The following is a 22,037-nucleotide window of genomic DNA, read 5'->3' as shown; positions in this document are numbered from 1 at the left end:
ATTGTCTATCTCAGGCAGAACTGACATGCAACATCAGGAGTGCATACCCGAGGACTAACTACCTTGGTGAGACACTTTGCAGACATGGGGTTTCACAGGCACCAATCACTGAATATACATACCTTTGATAGAAACACACGACTGTTTAATTGAAAAGAAGCCCGAGTGATGAAAATATAAATAAGCTGACTTGGATCTCTTTACAATTTCAGATTTTTGTTTGTTGTTTAACGCCGTACACAGCAATATTCAAACAAGATGGCAGCGGTCTGTAAATAATCGAGTCTGGACCAGACAATCCAATGATCAACAGTATGAGCATCGATCTACACAAATGGGATACGATAACACGTGTCACCAAATTAGCGAGCCTATCCACTCGATCCCGTTAGTTGCCTGGGTACGACAAGCATGGGTTACTGTAGACCAATTCTAACCCGGATCTTCACGGTCAAAGGTATAAAAGGAAAAACTGTTGTTCAGGGATTGGGAGACAGACTAGGAATTACACAATAACATACTCAAATAAACACAAAGGTGAAAAAATAGCTAACAATGTCTGAATGGCTAATAAACACGGCTAGACATATTTTCTCCAGGCGTGCATTGACAGCACAACAACTGTTTATTGTACCCCGTCTCTCACTACACAGCAATATATTGTCCACACAGTGATGCTTGTCAGACTGGATGAATCACGTGGGAATCCCCAGGCAGTATAGCTCATGAATAGTGCTCGCAATTTGAGGAGGTATTGTATTATTTTCTGGTCTGCCCGACTACATCAGCCGTCAACAACAGCAGCGGCTTTGACGAACATGGCCAAATCACTCGGTGCAATTGTACTGTCAAAGTATCAAGTTATAATCAGTGTACTACATAATATGGATGTAATATGGATGTAATATGAAGCAATATATGTTAGAAACGTTTTGATGCATGTTTGTTCTTGTGCATATTACGTTGTTTTCCAGTGGTCTGGTAGTAGTGATGTTGAAAGGCTGGGTCGTTTATCTATAATGTCTTTTCTTTCATACACTTATAGTTTGTTTGACTCAAAAGCGGACCGATGAATTGCAATCTAACTCGAAAACTAATAAACATATAATACTCAATGAAACGCTGATCATAATTAAAACGTCAGACCAACTCTGTGAGGTTTTTGCAGAATGTATATCCTAAATATAAAAATGTTGTTTAACAAACTATCATTAAAATTTGGACACAGTTCACTATTTCTTACGAGGGAGGAGTGCAGAGAAAGGGACAGCCAAGTGTGCGAGAAAGGATGGAGACGGCACAGCACAGGTTAATGAATCAATAACTTGGTGGGCACTTGTGTACGTGCGTCTCTGGCTGTCCCTTTCTCTGCACCCCTCCCTCGTAACAAATAGTGAACTGTGTCAAACTTTTAATGATAGTTTGTTAAACAACTTTTTAAATTTTAGGACATAAATTCTGCAAACAAACCACAGAGTTTGTCTGATGTTTTGATTATGATCAGTATTTCATTGAGTATTATATGTTTATTAGTTTTCGAGTTACTTTGCAATTCATCGGTCCGCTTTTGAGCCAAACCGTCGACTATAGAATGAAGTGAATGTGACATAAACCGAAACAAAGACAATGCATGTATTTTGGCATTATGAGATGAAATATTTTTAAAATGGAAATAATATATAAACAACTGCGTAGAAATATTATGGGAACACGAAGGAAGGTTACAAACCAGTTGAAGTTAAGCAACGTTGAGCACGGAGAGTCCTTGGATGGGTGACTGTGTTGGGCAGCTTGACTCCTGAGAGTTTCTAGGACTTGAGTCCTGCCCCACAACGAAGCACATGTGATACATGTGGTCTCACCTTAGGCAAGTGAGTTTGTTCAAAATTGCCTCTGTTCAACCAGCAGAAAATAGGAAACTGGTGGGATAAGTCATGTGACTATTAACTTTCTAGCGTCTCACAGGCAGCCAGGGTAATAATAATCAGACTATATTTGTTAGCGCTATGAGCATTCAGCTAGTGAATGGAGTTGTGTGCATTATAAATGCATTCTCTAGAAACAGTAACGGTTATTACTTGACAGCTATCAATAGTTTGCAGAATTTTAAACACAAAAATACAACAGATACCTGCATGTACATTTCACGGACTATCGTCCTGACAAGGAATAAACGCAGTGTGAATTCTGCTTGTTTAAAAATCATCATGTGCGTTTGTTTCACCATAAAAGATTTAGCTGAGGGCAACCCATGCTTGTCGTAAGAGGCGACTAACGGGATCGGGTGGTCAGGCTCGCTGACTTGGTTGATACATGTCATCGGTTCCCAATTGCGCAGATCGATGCTCATGCTATTGATCACTGGATTGTCTGGTTATTTACAGGCCGCTGTCGAAATATTGCTGAGTGCTGGTTAAACAACAAACAAACAAACAAACAAATGCATTCAGCTTTAATCGGAATGCCCTGGTGTAATGTGGCTGGAATATACATAACAACTGTGATAAACAATACTCACTGACTCACATTCAGTGACAAGAATGCAATATGAAATCGTTGTACCTTACCAAAATAGACACCCTACCACAATACACACCCTACCACAATGCACACCCTACCACAATGCACTTTTCTACATATACTCTTCACAAAAAGTTAAGCAACACACATTTGTAGTCTCATTACATTTTCATTTATTGAAATTGCAAATCATGGAATGATGCAATAGAAAGGTGAAACATATGTACATACGATAAACAAAATGAAATGGTATTGAGCAATAATAGACTTACAAATCATCAAAAGCAACAAGGTTCAAGTCAGCTTTGGACAGTGAAGCTGTGTTCAGTAGCCTATGACAACCATGAGCACAAATGCAAGCTTCTACACGTCTTTTGCATTGACCAAATGAGCCTTTAAGTTGCTGTTGTGGAATGTTCTGCCATTCTCTCTGTAACGCCTGCTCAAGGTCATCCAGAGTCTGGGGGTGAACATGGAGACCATAAAGACGACGTCCAATAATGTCCCAAGCATGTTCAATGGGATTAAGATCAAGTGACCTTGCATGTCAGTCCATATGTGTGATGTTGTTGATCTATACAACATCGATAACAATTCTTTCCCGGGCATTATCATCCATAAAACTGAAGTTAGTACCCGCTTGTTGTGCCAGAGGAATGATTACAGGCAGGTTTACACCGATCAGAATGTATGTGTGAAGAGTGGAGCACATTCATGCCACACATTTTGCATGTTGTTTCTGAGGGTGGTTGTGTTCTGGTGATGTTGTCAATGTTATGAGATAAATCAATTTGATAGTCACTTAAGGTTATGTACTCTTTGAATATTTACCTTTCAGTAACATGTCGGCAAAAATCGCTATCGAGATTGATAAAGATATTACACTGAAAATACTTGTTGCTTAATTTTTTGTGAGGAGTATATATGATGTGAATCAAAACAGTTTCAGCTGTTTACATTATTTCATTCAATCTTCTGGACAATTCAATACAAACAAGGATAACAATGTATCACAAACAAAGTGGTCATACTAAATATATATTCTTGAAAGATCAGTAAAAAAGCATATAGTGACTCAGTCATGTCCATTTCATGGACCATGGGAGTTGGTGAGGTAGCCCAGTGGTTAAAGCGCAGCCCGAAGATCCACGTTCGCTTCCCCACTTGTGTACAATGTGTGAAACCCACTTCTTGTGTCCCGTGACATTGCTGGAATATTGCTAAAAGTGGGGTAAAACCCAACTCACTCACTCATGGACTGTGGTGATGCATCTGATGTTTCCACATGTAAGCACAAGAATATACTAGAATACACTCTTGACTGGAAACACTCATCATAGGCGGATCCAGTGTGTGTGTGCGTGCATGCGTGTGAGTGTGTGCGCACACACACACGGTTGTGCACCCCTCCTTTTGCCCTGAAAGTTGATTACATGACCATTGAAACTCTCGTGAAAAAGAAGTGTGCACCCCTCCTTTCTCAAAAAGATGCATCCGCCCCTACTCATCTCACATGGTAAAGAAGTCTTTGGACAGCATTTAGAAGGTAAGGGACCGTTCATAATTTATGGCTAGGGGGGTGTGATGATGATTTTTATGGAGAAGCATGTACAATGTGAATGACCCCCCCTAAAATTTATGTAAAAAAAAAGTGACCCCCCTGCATGTCATGTACAAAATCAATGCCCCACCCCCTAACTTTTAAGCTATAAATTTAAACATATTTTTATGTACAAAATTGCTGACCCCCCTAGTATGTGTGTACAAAATTGATGACCCCCTCTAGCTTCCCAGAACGAAATGGGTGACCCCGCCTTTAAATCACCCCTCCTAGCCATAAATTATAAACGGTCCCTAAGAATATATGGATGTCAACTTCTGTACGTTTCAGAGTATATTCTCACTTCTTCATCAGATCAATGATGATGATGAAGGAGTGGAAATGTAGTCCTAAGCGAAGTGTTCCTCAAAATACAAAAGTTGACATCCATAAATTCTCACCTTTTTGACAAACTAATCAAAAACACCTGCAAGGGCAACACTAGACATTTTCCATGTGCAGTGGAACCAACACAGAGATGGCCATGTTACATGGGCATAATATCCAGACCCGTATTACACCCCTTCCCAGGCTGATATTGTTTGTCAATGCATTTTGGGTGGAGCTAAATCTCTTTTCTGTGACAATATCTTCCTTACAAGGTGAAAATGCATAATGTTCACTTGCAACAAGGTACATTTGCATTTTGATGTTATGGTAAGAGATACAAAGGTTGTTGAAGGCAGTCTTCATATCATAACCCATACCAAACCTATACCCCATATCAGAGGGTGCCAAACCCTTTTCCGCAGGATGCCGGATGCCGAGCCTGGTTATGTGGTATCCCTAGAAATGTTTATCTGATGTGTGAATGCCAAAATGTCAGTGGCTAAATGATAAGCTATCTAGCTCTAAGCTCATGCCCTTGCATAATATTGCATTTTATGTGAAAAGCGAATCTGTGCACTCTGATATGACTCAAGCATACTGGAATTGGTTGCCAAGACAAATTATATAAGAGCTGGATGAAGAGAGGGGAGGGGTTGTCACCCTCATATTAACCCGCCCCTGGGTTAAAGGCCATACGCCCCCCATACCAGATCGAGGGCCAAAGGCCAGAGGGATACTGTAGGGTGAGGGTTGATATGATATCTGCACTATAATAATCTCTAATTACCACCTGTAGGCGTGGAAATATCAAGTGTCATTACATCCTGACATTTATACATGTAAATTTCAGTGTTTTGTCACATTGCATTATAACATTGTTTCAGTTGATTGTTTATTTTATATATTCAGTAAGTATCTCATGTTGTATCTCCAGAACTGACATTTCATTCATGTTTCTTTTAAAATGAAAATGAATAATCTATAGAATATTGTACTAAGAACACACTAATACTGATTGACACTGTCTGACTGTCCTGATGTAAGCCCCTTGCATGTACTCTGAGTTTGTTTCTTCCCACAATAGTCAGTGTGGGTAGCCTAGTGGCTAAAACATTTGCTCACCATGCCAAAGACCTGGGTTTGATTCCCCACAAAGGGCACAATGTGTGAAGCCCACTTCTGGTGTCCACCACCGTCGTAATGCTGGAATATTGCTAAAAGTGGCGTAAAACTAAACTCACTCGTTGTTCTCTGAATATTCTGTTCAATTGATCCACATGTATATAATACCATGTCAATGGTCACTACATCTTCACCAAACACGGAAGGAACAGAAACAATATCCAATCCATACACTCCTGCAATTCCATCAAAGTTTGGATTTCTTGTCCAAATTAAAACTGCCATGTTTGCCCGATCCTTTCACAAAGCTCTGTGCACCTGAAATCATGAATACATACATATAACATGTAGTATTAGTACATGACAGGTTTATATACAGTATGCTCCTTAATTCCAGTGTTCGCTCTTCATGCCTTGGGCCGACATGGGTACAATGTGTGAAGCCCATTTCTTGTGTCCCCCAGCAGTGTTGGGAATTGGTTAAAATCTAATAATTGATGATTGGTCCATTACAATTGATCAATCATCGAAAATAATTGGTTAGTGTCATTTATTAAATGTCCCTGTTATTTTTGTTAATGCACAAAAAAAAGAAAGAAAAAACATATAGTAATTTTTTTGGGTGCAAATTACTTAAAGTCCATGTGCAAATTTTGCATATTTAAATGATGATTAGTATGTTAGGAACACATATTTCCTGGATTCTTTAAGATAAATTCAATCATGACTTGGAACGAGCTTGTAGTGCTTATGAAATGTAAATTTAATGACACAGACAAAACCAGCCGTGTGAAAAATATTGTTAATACAAACAAGTGTTCCAAGATTGGTCGTGTTTGATTACGAGAAAACATGTTCGACTGCTTGGTCGTTTAGTCACTGCGACCAATCTTCGATTATTTCAATTAATCGGACCACCACTAGTCCTCAGCCATGACATTGCTGGGATATTGCTAAAAGAGGGGTAAAACCCAACTCACTCACTCACTCCCTTGTGAAACTATACAGATAGACACTTTGCTATCTAGTCACTGAATCTAAAGCAGCTGTTTTGTTCCAGTGAGGATGTCGATTGTTCTGACCGATGAGAGCTCAGATTACATCACGCATATGGCAATATGGCTTGTGTTGTGTGTTCTTTGTACTCATCTTATGTGCACATTCCTTCAATACCAGGCATGGAATTCAAGTCCAGAGTTTGGCATACTGGACCTTCAGGACCAATATTTGGAGTCACCACTACACTGATCTCAGAAGGAGTCACCACTACACTGATCTCAGAAGGAGTCACCACTACACTGATCTCAGAAGGATGCAGAGGGAGAGATCACAGTGTACATAAACTTGTGAAGTACTGATGATGAATTCCAGTGAGTGAGTGAGTGAGTGAGTGAGTGAGTGAGTAAGCGAGTGAGTTTTAGTTTTACGCCGCAATATTCCAGCAGGTGACGGTCTGTAAATAATCGAGTCTGGACCAGACATTCCAGTGATCAACAGCATGAGTAAGAGAGTGAGTTTAATTTTATGCAATGGGGATACAATGACATGTGTCAACCAAGTCAGCGAGCCTGACCACCCGATCCCGTTAGTTGCCTCTTCCGACAAGCATGGATTACAGAAGAATAATTTTAACCTGGATCTTCACGGGTCTCTTATGTCTCATGAACAGCTTGATATGCCCACAAATGCTGCCATAAATGAAACCGTTTTCAAGTATCCACTGCCAAAAGTGGTCAAGATCAGCTTAACCCCTGTTGCCATTGATCTGCTTTAACCCATAGACAGCCAAGTTAATTTTGTGAGCATATGTATACATGCATGTCCTTAGATCCAGATTCATTCTAACCCAGAATTAGTGCTTACCCTTGACTGATTCCTTTGCGATGACTTTCATTCCATTCTCAAATTCAAACTGAAATGCATCAAGTGTATTTTTGGCATTGAAGGAGCTGTAATATGCTGACCTCCGGTCAGTAAGCATGCATTCCTGGGGGAACATGGAGATGTCTTTGGCCAGCTGGACTGCCTCCTCTACAGCTGGACAACACAAGGACAGAGTTACAGTATTTTCACGGTCCATTCACATATGTGAAGCAACAAACAAGGTCAAGCTTTTCAGGACTATTTACTCAGGCCAGACAAACCTGGGTTGATAGCAAGAGTACTTGTTTTGATGCAAGGCAGCCACATTGAAAATTAGATTAAAACTTTTTGAACAAATTTATGAGTAATCATTAATGAGAAAAAGCTTTGAGGTTGCAGATTAATTCCTCCATTTGTCTCCGAGGAGTAAAAGACTTCATCTACACATAAACCTCTTACTCTCTTCTAATGCATTCCGTTCGTTTGTTTGTTTGGTACATTCAGCATCAATATTCCACATATATGATGGCAGTCTGTAAATAATCGTCTCTGGACCAGGCAATCAAGTGATTGACATTGTGAACATCAATTTATGTGATTGAGATACAATGACATGTGTCAACCAAGTCAGAGAGTCTGACCACCTGATCCTTACAACAAGCATGGGTTGCTAATGACCAATTCTAAACTGGATTTTCACAGGTAGAAGTAAATGTAAATACTTGGAAAAATATCCAAAAGGAGCCTAAAACAAATCTTAACTTCCGACCACACCAGAGAAATTTTGGACTTGCTAGACTTGAGCTGAATTTCTTAATTTATTCTCTTTGGACTGGGAAACAGATTAGAGACGGTAATGTTGTCATTGTATGGTGACCATGACATGACATCATGTATGAGCTAAATATGAGTTGTTTATTGAACAGAAATATATATAACTAATGTCTTTGAGTGTTTTAGATAATGATGAAATACATTTTCATGTCCTGAGTTGTACTTTGTTGTAACACACAACTGACCACCTTGGTGACATTGTGTACCTGTGCCAGCTGCGACCACTCTGTTGGCCAATCCATATTCCTTGGCTTCAGCAGCGGTCACTGCCCGCCCAGTCAGGATGAGGTCAAGGGCACGTGATAACCCGATGAGTTTCGGCAGGCGAACTGTTCCTCCATCAATGAGTGGCACACCTTGAACAGACACACACAAGATACACCAGAATTGCCATTAGTTACAGAGATCTACAGTTAATTATATTCTATGAACACAGAATACCATTGTCGATTGTAATCTGGGATTCGAACCCACACCCTCAGAGTCAGGCACCTTATCGCCAGCACGCAAAGTCAACCGCCGAGCCCACTCAGCCACTGAGGCTACCAGGATGGGACTGTGGCATTGTATATTTATAGCTTTTGGCTGTGGGATCTGTGCAAATTTACACATATATATGAGAGGGTACACAAAGTCCGTGGTCTAGACTAGCAGTTGTCCAACCTCCATTTTGTAGAAGCTGTGGTGGTTGAGTGGGTTAGGCAGCTGACCTAATTATATTCATTCATTAATTTTTCAGTTACTGGTTTATGACACCACCACCAATTTTAAAATAAATTCACTTTAAAGCTTTCTTCATTACCACAAGGGGTGAAACGGTATACCGCAGTATTAGCAGAACCTCTGTATTTTGCCTTCGGTTCGGTATACCGTAATGCAATCCAAAAATTCGGTATTTTCGGTTTTAGTAGCGTCATTTCTATCTAGTCATAAAATGACAGTTTCGTTCATTCAAAATAACAAGGATTATGGTTAATTTTTTCCATGTTATTAAACAATGTAAGGTTTGGCTCTTGTTGTCAATTTTCTGCATTATGATCATATCTCATATACCGAACCGAAACGGACTGAACCAAAGGCCTTGTACCGCAATATGTACCGTACCGTGGTAACAGCGTACAGTTCTACCCCTATACCACAGAGCTTGATATCCATGTATGCACACACATTGTTTCTCTGCCTGACTGAGACAAGTCATACATGCTAAATGACCTGTGAATGATCGGTCCAAGTAAAGGATGTACCCACAAAGGGCATAATAAAACAGTAGGCAAAACTATGCTTAATCAGTTAGAACAGTTGTGTTAAAACAAACCATCCTTCTTCATGCACATTAAACTTTGATATGAAGCATGCTGGAGCTGGTTATCGCTACAATATACAGATCAATAATCGGAGCTCAGTAACAGATTAATCGATTGTGATTGTAGAACCCACCACAAACTCATGTAGGGGACACAATAATAACATTGTCCATATGAAACAGATACTAATTAATACCACGATCAAGATGATCAAGGGTACTTCCTGTTGAGACACGCATGTCGGTATATTGGTTACATTAGTTTTACAAGTCAGGAATCGGCCTGAGTTGTTTGTGTTTCGATTTGACAAACATAACCATTATAACATACTTTTTAAAGTTTAATTTGATGTTTAATTTTTTATGAATATCAATTAGTGTCCCCAGCCCATCGATAATCGGTGATGCAAGCGAGATTGACTGACTGATTAATCAATTAAATCGCTCCAGCACTAAAGCATGCACAAATGTCTCATTAATAAGCGTAAATTACATTTTTCACGGGACTCATATATTACATTTCATCTTCACGACCCCTGAGGTATCTGAGGTGACAAAAATAACTGCAGTTGATTTTTAAAGAGTGAGTGAGTGAATTGGGTTTTATGCTGCTTTTAGCAATATTCCATCAATATCACGGCGGGGGACACCAGGAATGGGCTTCGCACATTGTACCCATGTGGGGAATTGAACCTGCGTGATGAGAAAACGCTTTAACCCCACCGCCCCGAGTTTTAAAGATAAGTGCACTGTGAAGGTCATAGCTCACAGCTATATAAATAACCATACTACGCAAAATCATATAATAAATCTTTTAACAAAACACACAAACATGATAGAGAACTATCAATAAGATTGCAATGGTGGATTTTGGACAATTGAAAAACTTCAGTGTTAGGTGACTCTATAGCTCGGACTATCAATGCAATGATTTAGCTTCACAGTCTCAGTGTTCCTTCCAGACTTGAAACTAGAGTTCAGGGTGCTATATACATTCTGAAAGTAAAATCCTGCAGGTCTTCAACCCACCCAACCACCATGACAGCCTTACAATATGACAACAATATAACGAGCAGAGTCTTGCTTTCAGTCACATATGGATCATGCGAATAAATATAAAGCATAGTTTACCAAATCGTCTACAGAAAACCCCCATGATTGCCGTTTCGTCTACTACTCGCAGATCACACAAGCAGGCCAGCTCTAGACCTCCTGCGACAGCGTACCCTTCTACAGCTGCGATCACTGGTTTGCTGGGAAACATCCGAGACGGACCCTGAAAATAAAAAAACACAGAACTGACTGTCAAAGTTCTCAAACATGCCCTCACTATTGAATTTAATTGAATGCTAGAGGTCACTTTGTTCAGTTTGAACCTGAGGAAATCCCAGAGTCATGTACGTGACTAGACAATATCATGGCGAAGGTACATTACAGTGAGTGAGTGAGTTGGGTTTTATGCCAGTTTTGGCAATATTCCAGCAATATCACATGGGACACCAAAAATGGGCTTCACACATTGTACCCTGTGGGGAAATCGAACATAGGCTTTCGGTGTGACGAGTGAACGCTTTAACCACTGGGCTACCCCACCGCCCCAGGACACTATAAATGGGATTCACACACTGCATCCAAATGGCACTCAAACCCAGGTCTTTTGTGTGACAAGAGCACCAGCACTGTAGCTCACCTTGGTAAATAGGCAACAATAACTATCAACATAGAGAGCCACTTAAAATAAGTTGCAGTCAGCACAGATGAACATAGATGCATAGATGCTCACATATCTTATTATCACTTATTAATAAATATAGGACATCTAACTAAGTTTCTAGCCTCTTGGCTAAATTGTTTGCTTGTCATGCTGAACCGGGTTCGATTCTCCACATGGGTACAATGTGTGAAGCCCATTTCTGGTGTCCCCAGCCATGATATTGCAAGAATATTTCTAAAAGTGCTGTGAAACCATACTCACTCACTCACTCACCATTGAATGTAAGTGGGATGCTCAAAACAAAAAAGTTAAATTTGCTGTGTGTAACACAGTGACCCTAATATTCCAACTGATTCATAACGTACTTGTTTGGGTTTTGTTTGTGATGTTTAATACACAATAATAACTTTTTCCATTTAATGTTTTTAACAAAACAAAGACAAGGGGTTGTCCTTAATTAAAGCAGCTTTGTGTTAGCACATAGAAGGAACGTTCCGCTCAGTAGATGTTTACCATGTTTACAATGTTTACCACAAGTTTGAAACAGAAATATAGGTACTGACAAACTTGGGAAGATAATACCATCAGTCTTGGATTTGAATTCACTTTAGCGACATGGGTGGTCCAGTTGTCCTGACCATAAATGTTTCATAAATATGTCGGTCTATGTCCTCCATATTGAACATGAGGGAAGATTGGAGCAGGAGGTTTAAGGAATGGCTGTGTTGAACAATGGTGTTCATCACACCAACTTCTAAATGCCACTAAAGATGAATGGCTGTGTGTTGTACTGGGTTTTCTTGATGTGATTGTAATGATCTGTTGTTCTGTCACAATACTGTACAGGATTGGACTAAAGGTTGTGGAGCTTCAATCTTTCCCAGTTTGAGGTGCCAGAACTCACTGTGCAGAGCTGATTTACTTAGGAAGAAACCTTTTATCATGGGTTTGAATCTCGTTCATGCTGATTCTGCGTTTTTCACTACCAAATCCATGCTTGTGTGTTAAATGTCTGACATGCTGACATAATGATACATAACTGAAATATTGTCAAAAGTGGTATTAAATCACACTCACTCACTCACTTTTTCATTCACTCACTCAATTGTTCACTCACTCGTTCACTCACTCACCTACCCTCCCACTCTATATAAGCACGTTCGTTATATTATAAACATAGTTTACTGTACATGTCATTTTATGGTAAAAATATCACCCACCTTGCACTTTAAATATCAGTAGCAAAATATTCTCACACAAAACCAACCAACCCAAACAACAACAGGCTAAATATAAATGTTGAGCTATACAAATATGTTTTTATTTCGACCCACCTAGATATTTTGATGTCAAGACACTGTAAAGTACAGAATTATCAAAAGGTGGCCCAACTTTGGGATCAATTCTATCGCTGCTTATCAAAGTGAACAAACACACAGAATATGGTCGGCAAGACAAATATTTGCCTGGACATTGAGAACTCTCCCAGCACAGGCATGCCAAGTATTGATCCCTTAGATCTCCATTATTTCCACCAATATGGCCGACTAGTGGTCAAGCCTTGTGTTTACACTAGGCCTGATGACAAGTATGTCCACAAATTTTGTTATCAGCAGAATTCAGTTTTATACTGGTCTGTCCAGCCACTCCGAACTGACGCCTTATCATAAACTGCAGTTTGACCCACATCAAACACCCATGTACACCCGGACATACATGATCTGTTTCTTTGTGCATGAGTGAGTGGGTACATACGGATGTGTATCTTCTTGACCCACTTTAAAATGAAAGACATTGGCACCTGAATATACTTGATCTGTCTATTTATGTGAGCGTGTGTGCATGGGTGAATGCGCATGTGTCTCTGCTTGACCTACTTCTAAATGAAAAATATTTGCACCTGGACATACGTGATCTGTCTATTTGTGTGCAAGTGAGTGAGTGTGTGAATGCATGCATACAAGCATGTGTGCATATCTGTCTCTGCTTGACCCACTTTTATATAAAAAATATTTGCAACTGGATCTGTCTATTTGTATGCATGTGCATGTGTGTGCGTGTGCACATATTTGTCTCTGTTTGACCAACTTTTATATGAAAAACATTTGCACCTGGACATACATGATCTGCCTGTTTGTGAGTGTGTGTGCATGTGTGCATGTGTGCATGTGTGTGTCTCAGTCTATACTAGTCCTGACTAATCCGGGTTTTACAGTGATGGCTGACTGAGACAATAGAGTTTAACATGGATACCCAACTCACACAAAGTATGCTTCCTCTGAGTTGACCCTGTTTTATCTCATAATGCTGAACACAAGTCAGGGTAACAACAAGAACCATCTTTTAACTTCTTTTGATTAAGTGCATGATAATAATGAGCTTCAAAGGTTGATCCGTTGCGCCGTGTTCACACCCAATCGAGTTGGCTCCACGGTGATTGAAGTAATTAGGGTCAAGAGCTTCACATGGTGCCGCAGGGTGCAGTCGTCTCGCAAACACGAGACGATAGGCTGTCTACACAATACGTCTCTGACTGTTGATACATGGTTGATTTCAATGTTGAAAACGAACCACACTCTATAAGTTTGAGTGTAAGTGTTTCTTGCTATGACAGAAATTACAGCTGTGTGATAGAAATCTAATGATTCCACTCTTCTCTGTTCCCCAGAAAAATTTAAATCTGTTCTCAGTTTGTATCTGTACAGGATATTCTAAACATTGTTTAATCCATCTTCACTTCAGCTTCAACAGGTGTTACAAATGGGGAGATAACTCTAGGCAATTGTGTTACAAATGGGGAGATAACTCTAGGCAATTGTGTTACAATCGGGAGATAACTCTAGGCAATTGTGTTACAAATGGGGAGGTAACTCTTGGCAATTGTGTTACAAATGGGGAGATAACTCTAGGCAATTGTGTTACAAATGGGGAGGTAACTCTTGGCAATTGTGTTACAAATGGGGAGGTAACTCTAAGGAAATTGTGTTACAAATGGGGAGATAACTCTAGGTGAATCTAACAAATGTAGTGGCTGTAATCTCTTCTGTGGTTCTGGTGTCTTGGTTCTGATCAGCCTGAATTTTGCAAAAGTGGAATACCAATATTAGCAAAGTAAGAATGAATTTTGGGAATATCTCATTCATTGAATCTGTTATTTATTTCAGTGATTCAAATACCAGAAACCTAAAATAAATTTTCATAATTATATTTTCTATTCTGACCCCTGAAGCCAAGTCCTGAACTGGATAAGCTCACATCTAAACTAAGGAAATGGTGTTACATTAAACTGCATAATATTAAGTTAGCACTATAAAACATTCACCTTCGAACAATACCGATTTCCCTGCATTAATTGACATAAAGATAAATACCTAGTGTTAAACAGTTCCAGATACAGACCCCCAGGATTTGACTATTGATCAGCACTATAAAACATTCACCTTCTTTAATTGACAACAATACCCGATGTTTTCCAGATGCATTAATTGACATAAAGATAAATGCATTAATTGACATAAAGATAAATACCTAGTGTTAAACAGTTCCAGATACAGACCCCCAGGATTTGACTATTGATCAGCACTATAAAACATTCACCTTCGAACAATACCGATTTCCCTCCCTGCATTAATTGACATAAAGATAAATACCTAGTGTTAAACAGTTCCAGATACAGACCCCAGGATTTGACTATTGATCCCACTGATTAGCATCAGTGGTACAGTCCATTTTCCTACATAGGTGACAGCTATGCTATTTTCCCGACCTAAGAGAATGTTTCCATTGAAGTGAAGTTACAATAACTTTCAACAAGTTGTGGTGTTAACAGCATACCTGGCGACCATGGGAAAAATAGACTTATTAACTCTGCACCAGGAAAGAACTGGACAAGTGGGTGAGTTTAGTTTTATGCCGCTTTTAGCAATATTCCAGCAATATCACAGCGGGTGACACCAGAAAAGGGCTTCACACACTGTACCCATGTGGGGAATCGAACTCAGGTCTTCAGCGTGACGAGCCAACGGTTTAACCACTAGGCTACCCCACCGCCCCAAGAACTGGACGAATGGATGCTGATAGATATATCTCCCTGCATTAGGGGATGGGCAAAAATAGAGCTTGTTTGTTCGTTTGTTTGTTTGTGATGTTCAAGCTATATGGCAGCGGTCTGTAAATAATCGAGTCAGGTACAGACAATCAAGTGATCAACATCATGCGCATGGATCTATGCAATTGGGAAACAATGACATTGGTCAACCAAGTCAGCAAGCTTGACCATCCATCGCCTCATACGACATGCTTGGGGTGCTGAAGACCAATTCTAACCCAGATCACAGGTGTAAAAATAGAGTGTCATATAAGTACAGTATGGGTGATCTGAAATATATATTAAGTCATTCTGTAGATCAGCACGTTGATGTGTACACTACAACATCGGATGGGACAAGCATCAGCTGACATTTACCAAACAGCTGGCGCAGTGGGGTAGCCTAGGGGTTAAAGCATTCACTCGTCACGCCGAAGACCCGGGTTCAAATCAAAATACCGTCTACACAAGATTCACATAGGCCTACTTGACAAGCCATGACCTCATCTGGGACGATAGGGTAGCTAATAGTGGTTAAAGTGTTTCCATGTTCCGCCGAAAACACAGGTTCTATTCCCCACATGGGTACCAGTACAATGTGTGAAGCCCATTTCTGGTGTCCCCCCCGCTGTGATATTGCTGGAATATAGCTAAAAGCGGTGTAAAATAAAACTCACTCACTCACTATTTATGTTTTCCAATATGTCTGCCATGATGAGCTGCATGATGTGATAACCACATGGGTGTATACAGCATATTTGTCACATGTTTGCAAGCAGGTTCCAAGGCCGAGCTGATTGTTAGTTCAGTTTTATACTGCTTGTAACAATACTCAAGCCATATGAAGGCAACAAACCTGAAACAGCTTTCACTCATTGTACCCATGAGGGGAATCAAACCCAGGCCTTTGATGTGATGAGTGAACACATTAACCACTAGGCTACCCCACCCCCCATGATAGATGTATCTGTTAGGGAGTTTAAATGGTTAATGCAAGTAACTTAATTCATGTTCAGTACGGAAGAAAACATGTTCTAACATGATGCGAGAAAATGGTAAAATCAATGATATTCCCCGAACGTCTCTTACCATTTTGTTAATGTTGAGCTGTATTGATGTATTGATTGATACAGTGGTTAATTCTTTGATGCTTGGGTACAGACATTAGCCATGCATCAAGTGTCTCATCGATCGACCACCTATTTTGAAGTCTGTACTCAATAACTGAACTAAACACTTTTGTATCATCACTGCAAGACTTACCATTGGTGCTCCTATGTCCTGCACTGGCTCTTTCACCAGCAGGCTGCTTGATGATGCGTCCATCTTTGAAAGTGAACTCAGGTCATACCCGGCACAAAACACACCACCTCAAAATGGACAAAAAAGAACAAGTTCAACATTTAAATGGAATCCTACATATTTGACAAAATGTTCATCCAAAATACTTTTATTATTATGATTACTAATTGAATAATGAAGCATATTTTTATCAGATGTAATTGGTTCGATAAAACCATCTAAGAGACTGTAACAAGTTTTGCTTTCAGTTTTATTAAAATCATATTCAAAGATGGAACATTTTCACAGCGCTGACTGTAATTTGCATTGCATAACTTGTAAGATTCAAATACAAAACATTTTGCACAAGTTATTGTTTATCAGTATTTGATTATAGGGTTGAAAAGTTAAGCATGTCTGAATGACTATGTTTAAGGTATCACAATGTACTCTGCTGAGTTGCATCCCTTAGTTCTGTCAGGATCTGCTGATTATGTGTAGACTTTATACTCCTTGGTCCAACTAATACATCAAAGAGGTAAACATCTATGAAACATGCTTTTCAGATTTCTATCATTGATGAAACTGTTACTTTATGTTATTACTGACTTAAATACAAAGAAATATTAAGCCTCTTATACTCTTGACTATAGGATCCCCATGAAGATCCGGGTTAGAATTGATCTTCAGCAACCCATGCTTGCTGTAAGGCGCGACTAACAGGATCGGTGGTCAGGCTTGCTGACTTGGTTGACACGTGACATAGCGTAGTTGATGTTCATGATCACTGGATTTTCTGGTCCAGACTCAATTATAGACTTCTGCCATATAGCTGGAATATTGCTGAGTGCGGTATTAAACCACTAACAAACAAATCTGATTAGAAGACTCACCTTCTCCATACAACACGGCCACCTTGGCACCTTCCTCCGCCTCAAACTGCTGGAACGCTTTCAGAAGTTCTTTAGCTACAGCTGGGCTCACAGCGTTCCGTTTGCCCGGAGAATTGAGGCCGATCATGAACACCTCACCTCGTTTCTCAGTTTTCACCAGGTCTGTAAATATTAAACTTATAGTTAACAAACAGATCCAGAACCAAAATAAAACCTGAAATGTCTTGAAGACTCCTACCCATGACAGTCTAAAGAAGACAGAATCATCCTTGCAGGACATGGTTATACTACAACAAACCATAATCAGTAGTTAACATTTTACACCTTTCGTAGGGAGCCTTCAGTGCAGACTAAATCATCGGAGAGCTGTGATTGGATGATTTTGAGTAAGATTTTTGTGTTTCTTATATGTACATCTGTTGAGTATTTTAAACTGACCATGTATTTCAATATTTACTGTGGTGCTTTTCAGCAATGACTTGAACTTGACCACAGATATTTTCAAGTGGGGGACATTTTGTGCGGAACTGGGATTTGTCTGCTTGGCTTCCTGTATTTTTGTTTTTATTGCTGCTTTAAGATCACTTTGTTTGCAAATGCACACGTGATATCTGTTGAGGGCTTAGTTACTCTAAAAAAATATATAATGTTATTACAGAAGTCAATGTGAAAATATTTGGTTTCGTGTAACCTAAAGATTTATATAAATAAATAAAATGATGTTTTTTCATTGAGTGTTTCTCCTAAAGACATTAATGCCACCAAGATCTGCAAAAAAACATAGCACAGAGTTATCTCCCAAGACACTCTTTCAGAGATTGACGATGACATGAAATCGGGGACCATCTCAAAACATACAAAGAAAAGAAATTTGATGAATTCGATAGAAGGGTTGTGAGGGACGCATGCGTCGGTTACATCAATCCAGTGAGTCCATATCGTCAAGCAAACTGAAGACAATATTGTTCAAAAGAAGACCTGACATCAATGTATCAAAGCTTTCCATATGCAAGCTGTTGCTCAAATTTGGATATAGATACAAGAGATTGAGCAACCAGTATTGAAAGACACCAATAAATCTGCTTGTTTAAAATGGATTTGTGATGATTATACAATCCCTTTAGATTTGCTTGCAGGCGTAACAATGTAAACAAGATGCACGCGTGTCACACCATGTGTTTTGCTGTTCCATCGTATCATTTTACTCCCTTGTATAACTACTTCTATTTTTCATATTTTTATAAGATGGCTTCTTAAGAAGAAGCTTTAATAATTGACATAAAATTATGAAATGTAAACCTGAGATAGGTCATATAAAGAGCGTATGCCTAAAAACATTTTGAAGGCATTTTTGGTTAAAAACAGGGTGCCAAAAGTTCAGTTGACGGACTTTAGTGTGGCAATAAACTAACAAAAAACATTTTAGCACAAACTACAACTGAAGGGGTTGTGCACCGATTCAAAAGGTCAAAGAAGGCCTTCTCTTCTTCAGAAGATTTTCAAACATAATCCATACATGCTGTTCACTGGATCAGTATCCCCGTGATGGCAACAGGAAAATCTATTTTCAGCTAAAAACTTAGTATTATGTCATCGAATTCAGAGATTTGGACGATTCACAGAATTCATCAATTTGAAATAAAATTGGCGAAAATCCGCTGATCAGCTAAATTGTGACATATTCCCTATCTCCACAGTGTTTTCTTGAAACAATTGTATACATTAAAAAGTAATGGACCCCTGAGATGATCTGTGTTTAAATTGGTCCTTAGCAAACCATGCCTTGCAACGGCTCGCTGGCATTGTGGACGCATGTAATCGTGTCCCAGTTGTATTGATCGAAGCTCGTGATCAATAACTTGATTGTCTGGTCACGACTCAATTATTTACAGGCTGACATTATACTGCTGAGGGTGACATTTATGAAAAAACAGTGCATTACAACTGGGGACAATAAGCTAACAGTCTCTTAAATAAAATATGTTTGCTGTGTTGTAAAAATACCCATCCAGACATAAAGAGTTGCAATAAGTGATTTGCACAAAGCATGGATGCTAGGCAGGACTATACACAGGGTAATTTCACCAAGTACAGAGAAAAGCATCATGTTGGCATTTCTTTGTGTATGTAATTGGGGTACACTAGAATTATGTGGGCAAGTGCACTGTTTGGAATAAAATGAATTGTCAGGCTGCCATTAGGACCCACAGGCTTTAAAGGCTGCAGGGCAGTGGGGTAGCCTAGTGGTTAAAGCATTCAGGTTTGATTCACCATACGGGCACAATGTGTAAAACCCATTTCTAGTGTCCTCTGCCGTGATATTGCTAAAAGCTGCATAAAACTAAACTCACTCACTTGCTCATTTAAAAGCTGCAAGACCTCATATTAAAAAAATCTGCAGCTCACTGTGATGAATACATTGATATCTAAATTTACTTCAGGCCATAATGACTCACACAAATTTGGAGACTGACATTCCCTGGGCATATGGGCAGGTGTTTGTTTCAAACATTGGGCAAGTGATAAAGGATAAATAGTGCAGTGAAGATGAAAATTTAATTTAATAAATTATTTATTTTGGCCATGCATCTACTTTCTATGTGCATTCATTTTATGACCCAGAGAAATATTGCCTTATTACCTTGTAGCTCCTATGGATACGAATAATTTAAATGTAAAAAATGACAGACATGAACCCTTCTGGTGCAGTTAGACCCTAATGGTCCTTCAGTACACAACACCATTAGTGTAATGGGACTGTGCATGGCCCAGATAAGAACGTTGTTTCTTACTGGGAATAATTATATCAAGACTGGTGCACAAAATCAACTTGAGAACCATCACCCTTCAATCACGAGCAGAGGTAGAAAGTACTAGCGGTTTCACCATAGCTTAGTAGTGAATATCAGTGAATATCTGTTGATGTTGTTGAGTCTGGTGGTGTGGTGTGGTGTGGTGTGGTGTGGTGTGGTGTGGTGTGGTGTGGTGTGGTGTGGTGTGGTGTGGTGTGGTGTGGTGTGGTGTGGTGTGGTGTGGTGTGGTGTGGTGTGGTGTGGTGTGGTGGTGTGGTGTGTGGTGTGGTGTGGTGTGTGTTTGTTGTGTGGTGTGGTGTGTGTGTGTGTGGTGTGGTGTGTGAGGTGAGGTGAGGTGAGGTGAGGTGTGAGGTGAGGTGAGGTGAGGTGAGGTGAGGTGAGGTGAGGGTGAGGTGAGGTGAGGTGAGGTGAGGTGAGGTGAGGTGAGGTGAGGTGAGGTGAGGTGAGGTGAGGTGAGGTGAGGTGAGGTGAGGTGAGGTGAGGTGAGGTGAGGTGAGGTGAGGTGAGGTAGGCTTTGACATCTCATTTGTCTTGCACTGATGGGCTTACTCTGTCAGCGAAACATGATTCAATGCAGTCGCAAATCTGACCCCCACTCGACCCTATAATCATAATAAATGATCATAAATGTTCCTTTTCTCACGAAACTTCATTACATTTGGTTAGAAATAGCAGATTAATTGCCATAAATATGAATTTGAACATGTCTGCTGTCGTGGTCAAATTGAAAATTCGATTCCTAACTCATTGAAGAATTCAGGTGTCATTATTTGTGGGAACAAGCATATCAAGTTTTAAATTATTGATCCAAAGACATGTCTACATGTCTTCGATTGGTACCTGACTGATCTAAGCCAAACGAGAGGATGAGAAATTTAAATAGTTATGAGTATTGTTAATTTGCAATGGTGTAATAAAGTCCAAAATATGGAGACATAATATGTGTCAAACATGTAATGTCAAGCCCCATGATTAACTAAATTAAGCCAATTTTCCTATTTCTACTTGTCCATTTGGGCAAAACCTGGTACCTGTGTTTTCTTGTAACCCAACAACTTGTCCATTTTGAGGACCACACACGTATAAAATGAACAGAAACTATGACCTGTAGAGACTGCTTCACACGACATGAACCGTGCATGTTCTGGAGCATACTTGTGTCGGTCTAGAAACGATCTAGCCACTCGCCGTACAAACCCATGATAGCGTAACGCCATTTTGAACAATTGTTTTTCATAATATCACGTGATACCACGCAGTGTGAAGAGCATGGGTTGAAGAGTTGAAAAGGGTGTAGGCCAAAACGGCACCTAAAAAAACACGTCACCGATTTCACCTGACGAAAACTGCTATGGCACCTCATATTTATTTTACATAGGTGAAAACGATTTATGTTCTACCGTTCTGGGACACGGGTCTCTTGTTATCATTGGACATATCAATTTTATAACTACAGAAAAGCTTGTAATAACGATATGAAAATATTATTATCTAATGGTTAAATGACACTCTCTTTCTTCCTTAAACATAGACCCTTTCACACACTGAGTGAATAAGTATAGGCCACTTTCAGCTATATTCTAGCAAAATCCCAACTGGGGACACTAGAAAAGGACTGACTGTACATTGTGTGTAGTTGGTTGGTTTGCTGTTTAGAAACAGTTGGTTTTGTAACAA

The 22,037-nt window shown here is 39.6% G+C and overlaps 1 protein-coding gene across 1 annotated transcript; it reads right to left on the bottom strand.

The window, feature by feature from the left end:
• Positions 1-3,545: 3,545 nt before the first annotated feature.
• LOC124281660 (probable enoyl-CoA hydratase) lies at positions 3,546-21,579 on the bottom strand. The gene is made up of 7 exons (XM_046717598.1): positions 21,466-21,579; positions 17,548-17,709; positions 16,637-16,743; positions 10,704-10,848; positions 8,476-8,625; positions 7,436-7,609; positions 3,546-5,890 (listed from the first exon to the last, which is right to left on the bottom strand). Exons 1-7 carry the CDS (start codon positions 21,575-21,577, stop codon positions 5,820-5,822), a joined length of 921 nt encoding a protein of 306 aa, XP_046573554.1. The 5' UTR covers positions 21,578-21,579; the 3' UTR covers positions 3,546-5,819.
• Between the last annotated feature and the right edge of the window lie 458 nt (positions 21,580-22,037).

The sequence above is a fragment of the Haliotis rubra genome, unplaced genomic scaffold (genome assembly GCF_003918875.1).
Source record: "Haliotis rubra isolate DU_JTF1 unplaced genomic scaffold, ASM391887v1 Scf287, whole genome shotgun sequence".
Lineage (NCBI taxonomy): Eukaryota > Metazoa > Mollusca > Gastropoda > Lepetellida > Haliotidae > Haliotis > Haliotis rubra.
Note: the sequence above shows the minus strand (reverse complement) of the source record. Positions and strands in the feature narration are given on the sequence as shown.

Coding starts and splice junctions, on each gene's coding strand:
- LOC124281660 (XM_046717598.1), bottom strand. CDS start 21,577: ATGGCGTTACGCTATCATGGGTTTGTACGGCGAGTGGCTAGATCGTTT. Junction 10,849..16,636: donor AGGACATAGGAGCACCAATG/GTAAGTCTTGCA, acceptor TTTTATTTTCAG/GGTCCGTCTCGGATGTTTCC. Junction 8,626..10,703: donor GGTTTTCTGTAGACGATTTG/GTAAACTATGCT, acceptor TGTCTGTTCAAG/GTGTGCCACTCATTGATGGA.